The sequence below is a fragment of the Passer domesticus genome, chromosome 21 (genome assembly GCF_036417665.1).
Source record: "Passer domesticus isolate bPasDom1 chromosome 21, bPasDom1.hap1, whole genome shotgun sequence".
In the NCBI taxonomy this organism is placed as follows: Eukaryota; Metazoa; Chordata; class Aves; order Passeriformes; family Passeridae; genus Passer; species Passer domesticus.
The window spans coordinates 2,178,393-2,194,513 of NC_087494.1; the positions used below are offsets into that span (position 1 = coordinate 2,178,393).

General features: G+C 63.7%; 2 protein-coding genes across 2 annotated transcripts; one reads left to right on the forward strand and one right to left on the reverse strand.

The window, feature by feature from the left end:
* Positions 1-981: 981 nt before the first annotated feature.
* CCDC124 (coiled-coil domain containing 124) lies at positions 982-8,617 on the forward strand. Its single transcript, XM_064396230.1, is given in 6 exon segments — positions 982-2,111; positions 4,744-4,930; positions 5,523-5,637; positions 6,874-6,898; positions 6,900-7,037; positions 7,039-8,617. Coding segments are annotated over 6 exon segments (666 nt in total). The 5' UTR covers positions 982-1,952; the 3' UTR covers positions 7,081-8,617.
* A 1,946-nt stretch (positions 8,618-10,563) lies between these two features.
* On the reverse strand, positions 10,564-13,600 carry LOC135284503 (basic proline-rich protein-like). The gene is made up of 2 exons (XM_064396040.1): positions 12,149-13,600; positions 10,564-11,271 (listed from the first exon to the last, which is right to left on the reverse strand). The coding sequence occupies exons 1-2, from the start codon at positions 13,598-13,600 to the stop codon at positions 10,564-10,566; spliced, it is 2,160 nt and encodes a 719-aa protein (XP_064252110.1).
* Positions 13,601-16,121: the final 2,521 nt, after the last annotated feature.

Consider the following 16,121-nt stretch of genomic DNA (forward strand, 5'->3'; position numbering starts at 1 on the left):
CACAGTGGGGGACAGCGAGGGGACACATCTGTCCCCCAGGTGACACTGCTGGACCGGTGGGGGGGTCACAGGTTTGGGGGGAATTTGGGAATCAAGAGCTGCCCCTGTGAGCCACACCCACCCAGGGGACAATGGCCACGCCCTGCCAAGCCCCGCCCACTGTGGGGACAATGGCCACACCCTTATAAGCCCCGCCCCCAGGTGCCAATCCCGACTCCTGCAGGTGACAAAAGGCCCCTCCCCTCTAAGCCCCGCCCCCAGGTGACAATCCCGACTCCTGCAGGTGACAAAAGGCCCCTCCCCTTTAAGCCCCGCCCCCAGGTGACAATCCCGACTCCTGCAGGTGACAAAAGGCCCCTCCCCTCTAAGCCCCGCCCCCAGGTGACAATCCCGACTCCTGCAGGTGACAAAAGGCCCCTCCCCTCTAAGCCCCGCCCACCCGTCTGACAGCGACTCCGCCCCTTTAAGCCCCGCCCACCCCTCAGGAGCCGCTCAGGGCGCCGCCATCTTTGAACCGGGCAGAGCCTCCGCTACCGGCGGGAGCTGCTCGAATTCCCCGCGGATTTTTCCGCCTCGCCGCCCTGAGCGGGGCTCTCCGCCCATCCCGCCGCTCCCTCCGCTCCTTCCTCTCCCTCCGCCGCCTCTCCCGCAAAGAAACACGAAAGTTGTACCCGGCCGTGCCCTCAACAAACATGGCGGCGGCGCCCTGCCTGCCCCGTCCATGGGGGGGTGGCGGCGCGCGGTGATGACGCACAAAGCGCGCGACGGCCGGGGCGGCGGGGCCCGGTAGGAGCGGGGCCGGTTCGGGGCGGGCGGGGCCGAGGGACCGGGCCGGGCCCGGGCCGGGAGCGAGGGGAAGGGACGGCCCCGGGGGCAGCGGGGACACCGCGGCGTGGCGGGGCGGGAGGCCCGGGGCGGTGGGACAGGCCCGGGGGTCCCTTTTTGCCGCCCCTCAGGTGAGGCCCTGCCCCGGTGCCGCTCCCGGGCGGGCTCGGGGGGCGGGAAAAGGGATTTTAGGGAGGGTGAAAATGCAGGAAAAAGGGATTTTAGGGTGGCTCCGAGGATGTTCCAGCCGGGAGGAAGGATTGAATCCATCCCAGGCTGGGCAGACCTCGGGAATGGAGCAGCCCGTTTGTTTTTAATTCATTAAATTAATAATTATTTGCTGTTAAAATCAAAGATTCCGCCCCAGAGCTCCCAAAGCTGCGATTTTCCCCGTGTTTGGTTGATTTGAAAGGTCCCTTTTTCCTTGGATTTGACTTTTCCCACCCTGGATAACAGTGCCAGCCCATTTTTGGGGCTGTTTCTCCAAATTCAAGGAGTTTCTCTCCTCCCTGGATCGGGTAGAGACTCCTCAATCCCGTTTTTTCCTGGCTCGGGATTTTTTTGGACTTCCAGGTGCTTTTTCCATGGGCTGAGAGGCTGGAGTTTGGCCAGGAGGGAGCAGATTTGGGATCTGGAGGAAATCTGGGAAATCTATCCCAGGTTTATCCCGACCTGGGGTTGGGGTAAATCTGGGATAAATCAGGGGGACGAGCCCAGTTTTTAACTCGGTTTTGGGGACTTTTCCCCTCTCCAAATCCCTAAAATCTGGGAAGGGGCTGGAGGATTTTTGGGAAGAGAATAAAGAATTTCTGGGAAGGGGCTGGAGAATTTTTGGGAAGGGAATGGAGAATCCTGAGGGAAACTGGGAAGGGGCTGGAGAATTTTTGGGAACAGGGTGGAGAATTTTTGGGAAATGGCTGGAGAATTTTTGGGAAGGGACTGGAGAATCCTGTGCGAAACTGGGGAAGGAAACCTTGGGAACTTTTATTCCCCATCCCTGCAAACCTCCGAGCGTGCAAACTCCCAGCCTGGCCTCAAACCTCAATCCCATGAAAATACCCCAAAAAAAACGACCCCAGATCCGTGCAGAACCCCGATTTCTCCCGGTTTCCCAGAGGGTTTGAGGAATGCCCAAGAAATTCCAGGGGGAGAACAGCAAGTCGGCGGCGGCGCGCGCCCGCAGGGCCGAGGCCAAGGCGGCGGCGGAGGCGCGGCGGCAGCAGGAGCTGGAGGATGAGCTCTGGAAGGACGAGGACAAACACGTCCTGAGGAAGGAGCAGAGGAAGGTGGGATCCCAAATCCTGGGGGAAGGGAGAGGGGAAAGTCCGGGATGAGGAGAAGGGAGAGTCTGGGAATGAGGGAGAGGAGGAGGAGGCAGAGGGAATGGCGGAGGCGCGGCGGCAGCAGGAGCTGGAGGATGAGCTCTGGAAGGACGAGGACAAACACGTCCTGAGGAAGGAGCAGAGGAAGGTGGGGATCCCAAATCCTGGGGGAAGGGAGAGGGGAAAGTCTGGGAAGCTTGGGGTGGGAGGGGGAGGAACTCTGGGAATAAGGGAGAGAAGGAGAAAGCTTAGGATTGAGGGAGAGGAGGAACGACCCTGGGAATGAAGGAGAGGAGGAAAAACTCTGGGAATGAGAGGAGGAAAAACTCTGGGAATGAGAGGAGGAAAAAGGCTGAGAATGAGAGGAAAAATAATCCAGGGAATGAGGGAGAAGGGAATGAGGGAGAGGAGGAAAAAGCCTGGTGAGGAGGGAGAGGGAATGGCGGGGGCGCGGCGGCAGCAGGAGCTGGAGGATGAGCTCTGGAAGGACGAGGACAAACACGTCCTGAGGAAGGAGCAGAGGAAGGTGGGATCCCAAATCCTGGGGGAAGGGAGAGGGGAAAGTCCGGGATGAGGAGAGGGGAGAGTCTGGGAATGAGGGAGAGGAGGAGGAGGGAGAGGGAATGGCGGGGGCGCGGCGGCAGCAGGAGCTGGAGGATGAGCTCTGGAAGGACAAACACGTCCTGAGGAAGGAGCAGAGGAAGGTGGGGATCCCAAATCCTGGGGGAAGGGAGAGGGGAAAGTCTGGGAAGCTTGGGGTGGGAGGGGGAGGAACACTGGGAATAAGGGAGAGAAGGAGAAAGCTTAGGATTGAGGGAGAGGAGGAACGACCCTGGGAATGAAGGAGAGGAGGAAAAACTCTGGGAATGAGAGGAGGAAAAACTCTGGGAATGAGAGGAGGAAAAAGGCTGAGAATGAGAGGAAAAATAATCCAGGGAATGAGGGAGAAGGGAATGAGGGAGAGGAGGAAAAAGCCTGGTGAGGAGGGAGAGGGAATGGCGGGGGCACGGCGGCAGCAGGAGCTGGAGGATGAGCTCTGGAAGGACGAGGACAAACACGTCCTGAGGAAGGAGCAGAGGAAGGTGAGGATCCCAAATCCCAGGGAGGAGGTTCCTGGGGCGGGTGTGACCCCTGGGGATCCGTGTGCCAATCCCAGGAGGAGCGGGAGAAGCGCCTGGAGCAGCTGGAGCTGATCCGTCCATGGGTCCATCCATGAATCCATGGATCCATCCATCCATGGGTCCATCCATGGGTCCATCAATCCATTAATCCATCCATGAATCCATGGATCCATTCATGGATCCTTCCATGGGTCCATCAATGAATCCAAGCTTGTGTCCATCCATCCATGAATCCTTCCATGGATCAATCTATGGATCTTTCAATGGGTTCATCCATGGATCCTTCCATGAATCCATCCATGGGTCCATCCATTAATCCATCCATGAATCTATTGATGAATCCTTCCATGGATCCTTCCATGAATCCATCTGTGGGTCCATCCATGTATCCATCCATGGATCCATCTATTGACCCATCCACGGATCCATCCATGGATCCATCCATGAATCCATCCATGGATCCATCCATGAATCCATCCATGGATCCATCTATTGACCCATCCACGGATCCATCCACGGATCCATCCATGAATCCATCCATGAATCCATCCATGAATCCATCCATGGATCCATCCATCCATGGGTCCATCCGTGGGTCCATCAATCCATGGGTCCATCCATGGATCCATCCATGAATCCATGGATTCTTTAATGAATCCTTCCATGAATCCATCCATGGGTTCATCCATGAATCCATCCATGGATCCATCTATCGACCCATCCATGGGTCCATCCATGGCTCCCTCACTCCTGAGGTGCCATCCCAGGGAATTCCCACCTTCCTGGGGTGGGTGTGACCCCCCTGGAGTGCCAGATCCGTGTCCATTCCCAGGAGGAGTGGGAGAAGCGGCGCCTGGATCTGCTGCATCCATGGGTCCATGGATGAATCCATCCATTAATCCATCCATGGATTCAGTCATGAATCCTTCCATGAATCCATCCTTGGATCCATCCATCCATGGGTCCATCCGTGGGTCCATCAATCCATGGGTCCATCCATTAATCCATCCATGAATCCATGGATTCATTAATGAATCCTTCCATGAATCCATCCATGGGTCCTTCCATGAATCCATCCATGGATCCATCTATTGACCCATCCATGGATCCATCTATCGACCCATCCATGGATCCATCTATCGACCCATCCATGGATCCATCTATCGACCCATCCATGGATCCATCTATCGACCCATCCATGGATCCATCTATCGACCCATCCATGGATCCATCTATCGACCCATCCATGGATCCATCCATGGATCCATCTATCGACCCATCCATGGATCCATCCATGGATCCATCTATCGACCCATCCATGGATCCATCTGTGGGTTCATCCATGAATCCTTTCATGGATCCATCCATGGATCCATCCATGGGTCCCTCACTCCCGAGGTGCCATCCCAGGGAATTCCCACCTTCCTGGGGTGGGTGTGACCCCCCTGGAGTGCCAGATCCGTGTCCATTCCCAGGAGGAGCGGGAGAAGCGGCGCCTGGAGCAGCTGGAGCGCCGCAAGGAGCTGCAGCGGCTGCTGGAGGAGGAGGACTCCAAGCTCAAAGGGAAAACTCCCAAGCAGGGAAATCCTGGGAAAATCACCCGCGCCCAGATCGAGGAGAACGTCCGCAAGGAGCAGCAGCAGAAGGAAAACACGGATGCAGGTTTGGGAATTCCCTGGGAATTCTGGCCTGGGGGCTGCTGCTGCTCCAGGAGAGACCTTGGGAATGGCTCTGGGGGGTTTGGGATTCCCATTCCCTGGAATTGTCCCCAAAAATCCTGGATATGGCGCTTTGGGGATGGGGTTTGGCGTTGGGCTTGATCCCAAAGCTCTTTCTGGATGTGGAATTCTGTAAAATTCTGTGATTTTTACTCCTGGGCTTCTTAATTTGCCGTGTCCATGTCTTTCCCAATCCCACATTTCCCATTCCCACATTTCCCATTTCCTATTCCCACATTTCCCTTTTCCTATTCCCACATTTCCCATTCCCAATCCCATATTTCCTATTTCCCATTCCCACATCTCCTTTTGCAGAGGAAAAACTGATTGTTTTTTAGGAAAAAAAAAATTGAGTTTTCCAAGGAAAAAAAAAATAGAATTTTCCAGAGGAAAAATTGGAGTTTTTTAGACGAAAAATTAAGATTTTTAGAGGGGAAAATTTCCCGGGGAGTGGTTTTAAGGGAAAACCCGAGTTTTCCAGAGGGACAGTCGGTTTTCCCGAGGGAATCCCTCAGCATTCCCGGTTTTCCCGGCAGTGGAGAAGGAGAAATCGCACCTGGAGCTGCCGCTGGAGGAGAACCTGAACCGGCGGCTGCCTGAGGAGGGCGCTGTGGAGGCGCGCAGCATCGAGGACGCCATCGCCGCCCTCAGGTGCGCCCCGACCCCAAAATCCCCCCAAAATCCCCCAGGGATGGTCCCTGAACCCCCCCGGGGTTCGGATCCCGGCGGGAATCCGGGATTTGGGGGGGGAGGGATGGAGGTGCTGTGGGACTGGGGGATCCGGGGGATCCTGTGGGATTGGGGTGTCCATGGAATTCCTGGGGGGTTCCTGTGGGATTGGGGTGTCCATGGAATTCCTGGGGGGTTCCTGTGGGATTGGGGTGTCCATGGAATTCCTGGGGGGTTCCTGTGGGACTGGGGGGTCCCTGATTCCATTTCCCTTGGGATCAGGCTGTCCCTGGTGCCGTTTCCTTTGGGATCATGTCCCTCCCTGTCCCCAGCGTGTCCCCATCCCCCTCTGACCGTGTCCCTGTCCCCCTATGACCATGTTCCTGTCCCCAGCGTGTCCCCCTTCTCTCCTGACCATGTCCCTGTCCCCCATGTCCCTGTCCCCCCCGACCATGTCCCCCCCCTGTCCCAAGCATGTCCCACCCCCCGTGACCGCGTCCCTCTGTCCCCAGTGTGTCCCAGTGTGTCCCATCCCCCCGTGATCATGTCCCCATCCCCCCGTGACCGTGTCCCTCTGTCCCCAGCATGTCCCACCCTCCGTGACCGTGTCCCCTCTGTCCTCAGCGTGTCCCACCCCCTGTGACCCTGTCCCACCCCCCGTGACCATGTCCCACCCCCTGTGACCGTGTCCCTCTGTCCCCAGCATGTCCCAGCCCCCCGTGACCCTGTCCCACCCCCCTGTGACCCTGTCCCACCCCCCGTGACCATGTCCCCATCCCCCCGTGACCATGTCCCCTGTGTCCCCAGCGTGTCCCACCCCCCGTGACCATGTCCCCATCCCCCCGTGACCATGTCCCCTGTGTCCCCAGCGTGTCCCACCCCCCCGTGACCATGTCCCCATCCCCCCGTGACCATGTCCCCTGTGTCCCCAGCATGTCCCACCCCCCGTGACCATGTCCCCTGTGTCCCCAGCGTGTCCCACCCCCCGTGACCCTGTCCCACCCCCTGTGACTGTGTCCCCATCCCCCTGTGACCGTGTCCCCTGTGTCCCCAGCGTGTCCCACCCCCCGTGACCATGTCCCCTGTGTCCCCAGCGTGTCCCACCCCCTGTGACCGTGTCCCCATCCCCCCGTGACCGTGTCCCCTGTGTCCCCAGCGTGTCCCACCCCCCCGTGACCATGTCCCCATCCCCCTGTGACCGTGTCCCTGTGTCCCCAGCGTGTCCCAGCCCCTGGAGCGCCACCCCCGAGCGCCGTCTCCGCGCCGCCTTCGCCGCCTTCGAGGAGCTGCAGCTGCCGCGGCTGCGGCGGGACAACCCCAACATGCGGCTGAGCCAGCTGCGCCAGCTGCTCAAGAAGGAGTGGATGAGGTCCCCCGAGAACCCCCCTGAACCAGCGGCACAAACCCTACAACAGCCACCCCTAGGCAGCCTGCCCGGACTGGGATCCCCGCCAGGACCGGCCCCCGCGGGCCTTGTGGGGTTTTTTGTGTCTCTCTCTCTCTCCCCGCCGTGGGTTTGGGGTGAGCTGGAGGTCGGACTGATGGCGCCTTCTCCTTCCTGGAATTCCCTGCGGGAAGCAGCTCCCGGAGGCTCCCGGCTGCCCTCGGCGTCCCCTCCGTGGGGTTCTGGAGTTGTCACGTGGAAAGTGCTCCTGGGGTGTGAGCCCGAAGAGATGCCAGAGCCTGGGTCTCACCTGAGATCCTGCTCCTGGTTCTTTGGGATTGGGATATCCCTGAGATCCCTGCTCCTGTTTCTTTGGGATATATCCCTGAGATCCTGCTCCTGTTTGCTTTGGGGTTGGGATTGGGATAGCCCTCAGATCCCTGCTCCTGTTTCTTTGGGATAGCCCTGAGATCCTGCTCCTGTTTGCTTTGGGGTTGGGATTGGGATAGCCCTGAGATCCCTGCTCCTGTTTCCTTGGGATAGCCTTGAAATCCTGCTCCTGTTTCTTTGGGATTGGGATATCCCTGAGATCCCTGCTCCTCTTTGCTTTGGGATGTCCCTGAAATTCCTGCTCCTGTTTCCTCTGGAACTGGGATGTCCCTGAAATCCTGCTCCTGTTTGCTTTGGGATTGGGATATCCCTGAGATCCTGCTCCTGTTTCTTTGGGATAGCCCTGAAATCCTGCTCCTGTTTCCTTGGGATTGGGATATCTCTGAGATCCCTGCTCCTATTTCCTTTGGGAAGTCCCTGAAATCCCTGTTCCTGTTTCTTTGGGATTGGGATATCCCTGAAATCCCTGCTCCTGGGATGTCCCTGAAATCCTGGTTCTGTTTCCTTTGGGATATCCCTGAAAGTCCTGCTCCTGTTTCTTTGGGATTGGGATATCCCTGAAATCCCTGCTCCTGGGATGTCCCTGAAATCCCTTCTCCCATTTATCTGGGATTGGGATATCCCTGAAATCCCTTCTCCCATTTCCTTTGGGACTGGTGCCATTTCCTTTGGGATTGGGATGTCCCTGAAATCCCTGCTCCCATTTCCTTTGGGATTGGCTCATCCCTGAGGTCCCTGGTGCCATTTCCTTTGGGGTTTGGGCTATCCTTGGTCCTGTTTCCTTTGGGATTGGGGCAGAAGCGTTGGGAAGAGGGAAAATCCCTCAGGGAGGAGTGGGAAAAGCCTTTCCCAGGGGGGACAGGCACTCCAGGTGACATTCCCACTGTCCCCTGGAATGCTGGAGCCCCAAATCCACTCGGTGGAGGGATTCCCATTCTTTGGGAATGAAATTCCTTCCCAGGAATCGGCCTGGAGGTGCCACCCAGCTTCCCAAAATCCCATGGGATTCATCCAGCCTCATCCTTTTCCCTCTTTTTGGGGCTGCCCCCCCTGGGCTGGGCCCTGTTCCCACATCCCAGAATTCCCAAATCCAGCCAGGGAGGAGTGACCCCCCCCATCATCCCTTTGTGTGAGTTTGGTGTGTTTGAATCCAATTAAAAATTTAAAGAATAAAAAAATCCGATTAAATTGGGGAAGGAGTAACTTGGGAAGGGTTTGGGGGGGTTCTTTTCCTCCTTGCTCAGTTTTATCCCTGAAAATGTGGAAGATCCCGCTGGAATTGGGGGTGGGATTCCTGCTTGGACTGGGGGAGTTTCCCTCCCTTTGGGACCCCCTGGGCTGTTCCTGGGGGGGGGGAATCCCCCATTCCCGCTGCTCCTGGAATGAGGAACCCCTGGGAGCTGGGAGCCCTTCCTGGCTCCCCCTGTTCCCATCCTGGGAATTCCAATTCCCATTCCTCTCCCCTTGCCAATTCCCTTCCTTTTCCCATCCCTGTTCCCATTCCTCATTCCCATCCCCGTGCCCTATCCACATTCCCATACCCCCTTCCCATTCCCCATCTCCATTCTTTCCTGTTGCCATTCCCCGTTCCCATTCCCTGTTCCCCATTCCCATTCCCAATCCTGTTCCCATTCCCTGTTCCCATTCCCGTTCCCCTTTCCCATTCCCAATCCTGTTCCCCATTCCCATCCCCATTCCTGTTCCCTATTCCCAACCCCAATCCCATTCCTAATCCTGTTCCCCATTCCCGTTCCCCATTCCCAACACCAATCCCATTCCCCTTTCCCATTCCCAATTCCATTCCCATTCCCTGTTCCCCTTTCCCATTCCCAATCCCATCCCTGTTCCCATTCCTAATCCCATCCCCGTTTCCATTCCCCATTCCCATTCCCAACCCCAATCCCATTCCCCTTTCCCATTCCCAGTCCCATTCCTGGTGTCCCCTCTCCCCCCCCAGATCAGCCCCATGGGATCAGGGGGAATTGAGGGCACCCCAAAGCGTTTCCGGGGTCCCCCGCTGTGCCTTAGGGGATTTGGGGGATCCCCTCCGTGCCGGGGGTCCCCATTAAAGGGGGGAATCCCCCCGCGGGGGGAGGGGCGGGACTAGCGGGGGATCCCCCGTTTCCCACGGGATTTTGGGGAATCCCGCAGTGCGGGGAGGGTCCCGGTGTCCCCCCCCCACCTCGGGGATCCCCGCCGCAGTGGGGGAGGGGCGAAGAAGGGAGGGGATTCCCCGCCCCTCCCCCTCCGGGACTCCCCTCCCCCTTTTTCCATCACTGGAGGTGGGGGGGGGGGGAATGGGACATTGCCATGGCAACGAGCGGGGGGGGGGACATGCGGGGGCGGCTGGCACCGGGAGACCCCCCCCCAAACCGGGCATCATCCCCCAAAAACCGGGAATCCCCCCCAAAACCGGGAACCCCCCCCCCAACCGGGAATCCCCCCAAAACCGGGAATCCCCTCCCCCACCCCCGAGGCCCCGCCCCCCCGCCCGGCCCCTCCCCCTCCCGGGGCCCGCCCTCTGCAGCACGACCCCCCCCTCAGCATCCCCCCCCCCCGGCACCGAGCGGGGATTGCGGGCGTGGGGCCGGACAGAGGGACAGGGACACACGGACAGGGACAGGGACACACGGACAGGGACACAGGGACTGGGCACGGACACACGGACAGGACACACGGACATGGACGCCGTGCTTCGCCCACCCCGCCGTGCCCACGCCCCTCGCCCCCCGTTCTTTGTTCCCCGCTTTTCTCAGCCCCCCCGAACCCCCCCCCCCGCCGTGTCCCCAAACCCCGGTGGTGCGACAAAGGACCGGGAGGGGCTGCGGGAGGGGGGCGACATCCCAGCCCCCCCCCCCGCGTGTGTGACACGCCCAGCCCGGGGGTCACCCGCGCCCCCTCCCCACCGCCAGCACCCCCGGGGGGGACACCGACACCTTACGGGGGGACACAGCAACACCGGGGGCTGCCCCGGTGTCACGGGGGGGTCCCGGGGGGTCTCCGGGGGGGGGTCCCAGGGTGTCCCCGGGGGGTTCCCCATGGGGGGGGATTGTGGGGAGCCGCGGGTGGGCGATCGCCCCCGGCCCCGCGGCTGCGGCGACGCGCGGGGAGGGGACCCGGTCAGGCGGCTGGGTTTACCCGCAGCCGGGCCCGGAGGCTCCGGGAAGCCCCGGGAGGCCCCGGGAAGCACCGGGAGGCCCCGGGAAGCCCCGGCAGGCGGCGGGGCGGGTGCGCGCGGCTGCGCGTGTGGAGCGGCACCGCCACGGCGCCGCATCGCCGCCCGCAGCCCCCGCGGCCGCCGCCTGCGCGCTGGGGAAACCGAGGCACGGCGCGGCCGGCAGGGGCTCGGCGGCACCGCGGAGCCGCTGTGCAGGCTCGCCCCCGGCCCCCGGTGCTGGCACCGGAACCCGCCGGGATCCCGGGCTCGGCGCCGCACGTGTCGCCGCCGCCGCCGGGCCATGGTCAGCGGCGGCAGCGCCCGAGGGCAGCGGAGGCCGGGGGCTGGCGGCAGGTGGGTGAATCTGGGGGGGGCGCCGCGAGGGTGGGGATCCCCCCTCCGCTCCAGGGGCGCTGCCGGTGCCGGGGAAGCCCGTGGCTGCCGGGAATCCCGGGAATCCCCCGGCTCGGGAGGATCCCCCCGCCCGCGGGAAGCCCCCGGCGCGGGGCGGGGGGTGCCCGGGGGGGTTGGCGAGGGGAGGGGGCACCACGGGGGGGGCTCCCCGGGGGTTCCCCGGCGTTCCGAGGCTCGGGGGTGTCCGGGGCCTGCTCAGCCCCCTCCGGTGCGGCGGGTGGCGGGAGGGGGGGGCGCGGGAGGAGCCCCCGGCGGTGACAATGAGGACGCGCTGGGAGTGACAGCGCCCGGCTAAAAATATCGCGGGCTGCCACCCACCGCCAGCGCCGCGGCCTCAAGGTCACTGCCCTGCCGGGGGGGGACGCGGGGGCGTGGGGCGGGGAAGCCCCCGGCCCCCCCCGCACGCTGCCGTTGTCGCCAGTGTCGCTCCGCCGAGCCCGGAGCCGGCAGCGCCCGCCGCCCCCGCCGCGTGTCCCCGCCGCCCCCCGCGCCCCCCGACGCTCCCCGTGGCACCGGGGCCGTGACAAGTGAGCGGGCGCGGGGGTGGCGGCGGAGCGGGGGACACCCCGGGGGTGGCGGCGGAGGGGGGGGACACCCCGGGGGTGGCGGCGGAGGGGGGACCCCGCGCGTGGCGTTCCCCGGTGTGGGGACAGCGGGGACTCCCTCGCTGGGGGTGTGGGGACAGCCGAGATGTCCTGCCTGGGGGGTGACGAGGGTGGGGACAGCGGGGATGTCCTGTCTGGGGGGTGTTGTGGTGTGGGGACACTGGGGACTCCCTCCCTGGTGTGGGGACATCAGGGACGCCCCTCCCTGCGGGGTTCGGCTGCTCGGGGCACCCCCGGCTGATGGAGTCGGGGGATTTGGGGGTTCCCGTCCTTGGGGACAATGTGGCTGCTGTCACCAAAGGCGTGAGCACGGCTGAGGGCTTGGTGGCACTCGGGGCTCCTCTGGGTTTGGCCGCCAGCTGCTGGGATGGCACTGGTGGCACAGGGGAGTGACACCGATGGCACAGCGGGGGTGGCACTGGGGAGTGACACCGATGGCACAGCAGGGTGGCACTGGTGGCACTGGGGAGTGACACCGATGGCACAGCCGGGTGACACCCGGCTCAGCAGCCCCCAAAAGCAGGGGGACCCCGGGCCACAAACACGGCTGTGACACCGGGGTGGCACGTCCTGCCGCCACCGGAGCCGGGGGGCCCGGGGGGGCACCGGGGGCTCCGGGGGCTCCGCGCCCCGCGTGGCCCTCGTGCCTTCGACGTGCAGCCGTCGAGGCGGGGGACCGTGGGGACACACGGGGGCCTTCCCGCCCCCCGCGACCTTCCCGGTGACCTTGGCGCACCGCTGGGGACCCTGCGCTGGTGGGGGGGGACACCGCGGGGACCCCTCCTCAGGGTGGGGACCCCCGCCCTGCAGCGGGGACGCGGGGCTCCGCGAGGGCGTGGGCGAGCTTTGGGGGAGCCCCCCTGTCCGAGGGCTTTGTGGCGGTGCCAGGGGGGGCGGGCACGGCCGTGTCCCCCCCGGGTGGCCCCGGGCGGGGGGTCGCGGTGGCCCGGCGGGGGCAGCCAGGCGGAGCGGCTTTGTCCTTTCGAGCCGAGAGTGGGGGAGGCGCAGGGAGAGCCCGGCGCGGTGGCGGCTTTGTCTGGGGACGCCGGCGCGGTGGCGGCCAAGGGGGGGGGCGTGGGGAGCCCGGACCCCCCCGCTGCACCCCCCGGGACCCCCCAGCCCAGCCCCACACAGGTACGGTGTCCCCGGCCGCGCGTCCCCTCCCGCGGCGGGCGGGATGGGGATGGGGTCCCCCCTTGGGTTGGGGGGTGTCGCGGGGGGGGATCGCGGCTGTCCCTGCCACCCCCGGGGACACGGGGGCTGTGGCCGTGTCCCCCGGTGCAGCGGCGGTGCCGGGTGTCCCGGCGGGGCTCTGCGGAGGGATTTTCTCGGGGAGACCCCGGCGCCAGGCGGGGATTCCCCGGCGTCGCGGCGGGTCCGGGGAGCTGCGGGTGTCCCCGCGTGTCCCCGCGGGTGTGCCACCTCCCTGCGCTCCGGGGGGACACACGGACGCCCCACGGATGGCACCGGGCTCGTTCCTGCGTGGGGGAAACCCCCCAGCGCCGGGCGCTGCCCCTCTGCCCCCACCCCGCCGTGCCAGGGGGGGCGACACGGGGGGGACCGGGGGGTCGCGGGCGTTGCCACCCCCGGGGTCCCCCGGTGGCACGGCTGGGCTGAGCCATCCCGCTGCTTTTTGGGGAGCGGCGTGGCCTCGTCCCGCCGGTTCCGTGCCCCCCCCCAAGCCCAGCGAGCCCCCCTGTCCTGGCCTCGGGGGCAGCGCGGTGCCGCCCCCGGCCCGCCCCTCGCCGCGGGCGGGCAGCGGGGGCCGGGGGGCTCCCGCGGGCACCGCCAGCTGCTCCCGGCCTGGGACATATGGCCCGGGCTTGGCGGCGGCGGCAGGAACCGGGGCCACGCGGCGGATTTTGGGGGGGGGCAGCCGGGGGTCTGACGCACTTGGTGCCCCCGGGGCCGCGGCGGCGACTGGCGGGGAGCCCCGGTGACCCCGGGCCGGGTCACCCCGCTGTCCCCGCGGTGCCACCCGCAGCGCTGCCCCATCCCCCGCGGTGCCCGGGCAGGAATTAGCGAGGGGGGATAAATGAATAAATGAATAAATCAGCCGCTATTTATGGCCGCGCCCCCCCCCCCTCCTCTGCAGTTGCTCCGAGGCAGCGGCAGCGCGGGGTCCCCTTGTCGCCGATGCCACCCCGCTGTCACCCCCGGGGCGCTGCAGCCTGGCCGTGGTGTCCCCGCGCCTGTCCCTGCCGCGGGAAGTGCTGTCACGGCCGGTGTCACCCTCAGGACCCCTTTGCTGTCCCCTCCCGAGGGTCCTGCCCCAGCGTGGTGGCATCTGCCGCTCCCCCCTTGTCCATTGTCGCCGTGTGAGGGGTGGCAGAGCCACCCCCGGTGTCCTGCGGCCGTGTCACCTCCCGGAGCAGGGACGTTGGTGGCTGTGGCTCAAGGACACGCGGTGACCGTGGACCCTGCCGTGTCCCCATGCCCATCCATGCCTTGGGGACAATGGGGACAGGCAGGACCACCCTGTGCACCCCACCCTGGGCATGCGGCCACCAGGCAGGGCGTCCCCTTGGGGACAGGGACAGGGGGACAGGGGACAGAAACAGGGACAGGGATAGAGGATGGGGACAGGGACAGGAATAGGGAATAGGGGACAGGAATAGGGGCAGGGACAGGAATTGGGAATAGGGGACAGGCACAGGGACAGAGGACAGGGGACAGGGATAGAGGATAGGGACAGGGGATGGGGACAGGGACAGAGGACAGGAATAGGGAATAGGGGACAGGGAGAGGGGACAGGGGCAGGACAGGGACAGGAATAGGGACAGGGACAGGGATGGGGACAGGAATAGGGAATAGGGGACAGGCACAGGGCCAGGGATGGGGCCAGGGGATGGGGACAGGGACAGGGCCAGGGATGGGGCCAGGGGATGGGGACAGGGACAGGGCCAGGGATGGGGACAGGGGATGGGGACAGGGATGGGGACAGGGACAGGGACGGGGACATGAGGCCTCCCCGCGATGCGGGATCCGTCCCCGGGGATGCTCCGGCAGGGGGAAGATGGATCCGGGCCCTTCTGCCGCCATCCGGAGCAGTGAAGCCACCACGGAGCGGTGCCTGATGAAATATTTACTGTCCCCAGCCCGCGGTGGCCTCACCCAGCCCCATCTGAGGTGACAAAAACTTTTCCCGGCTGTGGGGCCGGGCACAGCCTCGGGGCAGGGCGCTGAAGGGTGCGGGGGCAGCATTCCCCCCCCCGGCCCTGCCCGCTGCGGTTTTTCGGGTATGAGAAGGAAACGGGAGCCCATTTTCCTGCGATAAATTTGGCAGAACGGAGAGAAAACGATCCGGTCCTGGAGGGGAGCCAGGCCCGGGGCTCCGGGGGCGGCTCCGGGGGCGGCTCCGGGAGCACGGGACCCCCGCGGGCCCCGGGAATGGGGACAGGGGGACAGGGGGACAGGGGGACAAGGGGACAGGGGGACTGTCCCCTGCTGGTGGCGACAGCTCCCGAAGCCGGGGAGGCGCTGCAGGGATGGGGGAGCGCCCGCGGGGCTCCTGTGGGGTTTGGGGGGTTGTGTGAGGGGGGTTTTGTGGGGCGGGCGATGGGGGGGAGCAGTGGGGCCGCTCGAGCTCGTCACACAAAACCCCACACCCCAAGGCTGTGGGGTTTTGTGTGACAGCCCCCCGTGCTGTGGGGTTTTGGTGTCACGCTGTCCCCCTGTGCTGTGGGGTTCTGGTGTGACAGCCCCCCATGGAATGGGGTTTTGGTGTGACGTAACCCCTCGTGCTGTGGGGTTTTGGTGTGATGTAACCCCTCGTGCTGTGGGGTTTTGGTGTGATGTAACCCCTCGTGCTGTGGGGTTTTGGTGTGAAGCAGCCCCTCGTGGAACGGGTTTCTTGGTGCTATAGGGCCCCTCAGCAATGGGGTTTTGGTGTGGCACAGCCACCCATGCTATGGGGTTTTTGGTACGGTGCAGCCCCTTGTGGAACGGGGTTTTAGTGTGATGTAACCCCTTGTGCAGCGGGATTTTAGTGTGACACAGCCCCCCGTGCTATGGGGTTTTAGTGTGGTGCAGCCCCTCGTGCAACGGGGTTGTTGGTGCAATAGGGCCCCTTGTGCAATGGGGTTTTTATGGGATGTAACCCCTCGTGCACTGGGGTTTTTATGGGATGTAACCCCTCGTGCACTGGGGTTTTTATGGGATGTAACCCCTCGTGCAATGGGGTTTTTATGGGATGTAACCCCTCGTGCACTGGGGTTTTTATGGGATGTAACCCCTCATGCAATGGGGTTTTTATGGGATGTAACCCCTCGTGCACTGGGGTTTTTATGGGATGTAACCCCTCGTGCAATGGGGTTTTAGCGCTATGGGGTTTCAGTGTGACGCAGCCCCCCCTGCAATGGGATTTTTGTGTGGTGCAGTCCCTGCTGCAATGGGGTTTTAGTGTCACACAACCCCCGTGCTGTGGGGTTTTTTTTAGGGTGCATCCCCTCATGATGTGGGTTTTTTTGTACGGTGCAGCCCTCTGCTAAGGGGGTTTAGTGGGACACAGCCCCTC

What these genes read in the sequence shown, in the direction of transcription:
- LOC135284503 (XM_064396040.1), bottom strand. Translation starts at nt 13,600, where the DNA reads ATGGGGCAGCGCTGCGGGTGGCACCGCGGGGACAGCGGGGTGACCCGG. An exon ending in CACCCCGGTGTCACAGCCGT is followed by an intron (nt 11,272 to 12,148) that starts GTTTGTGGCCCG and finishes TGTCACTCCCAG; the next exon opens with CGCGTCCTCATTGTCACCGC.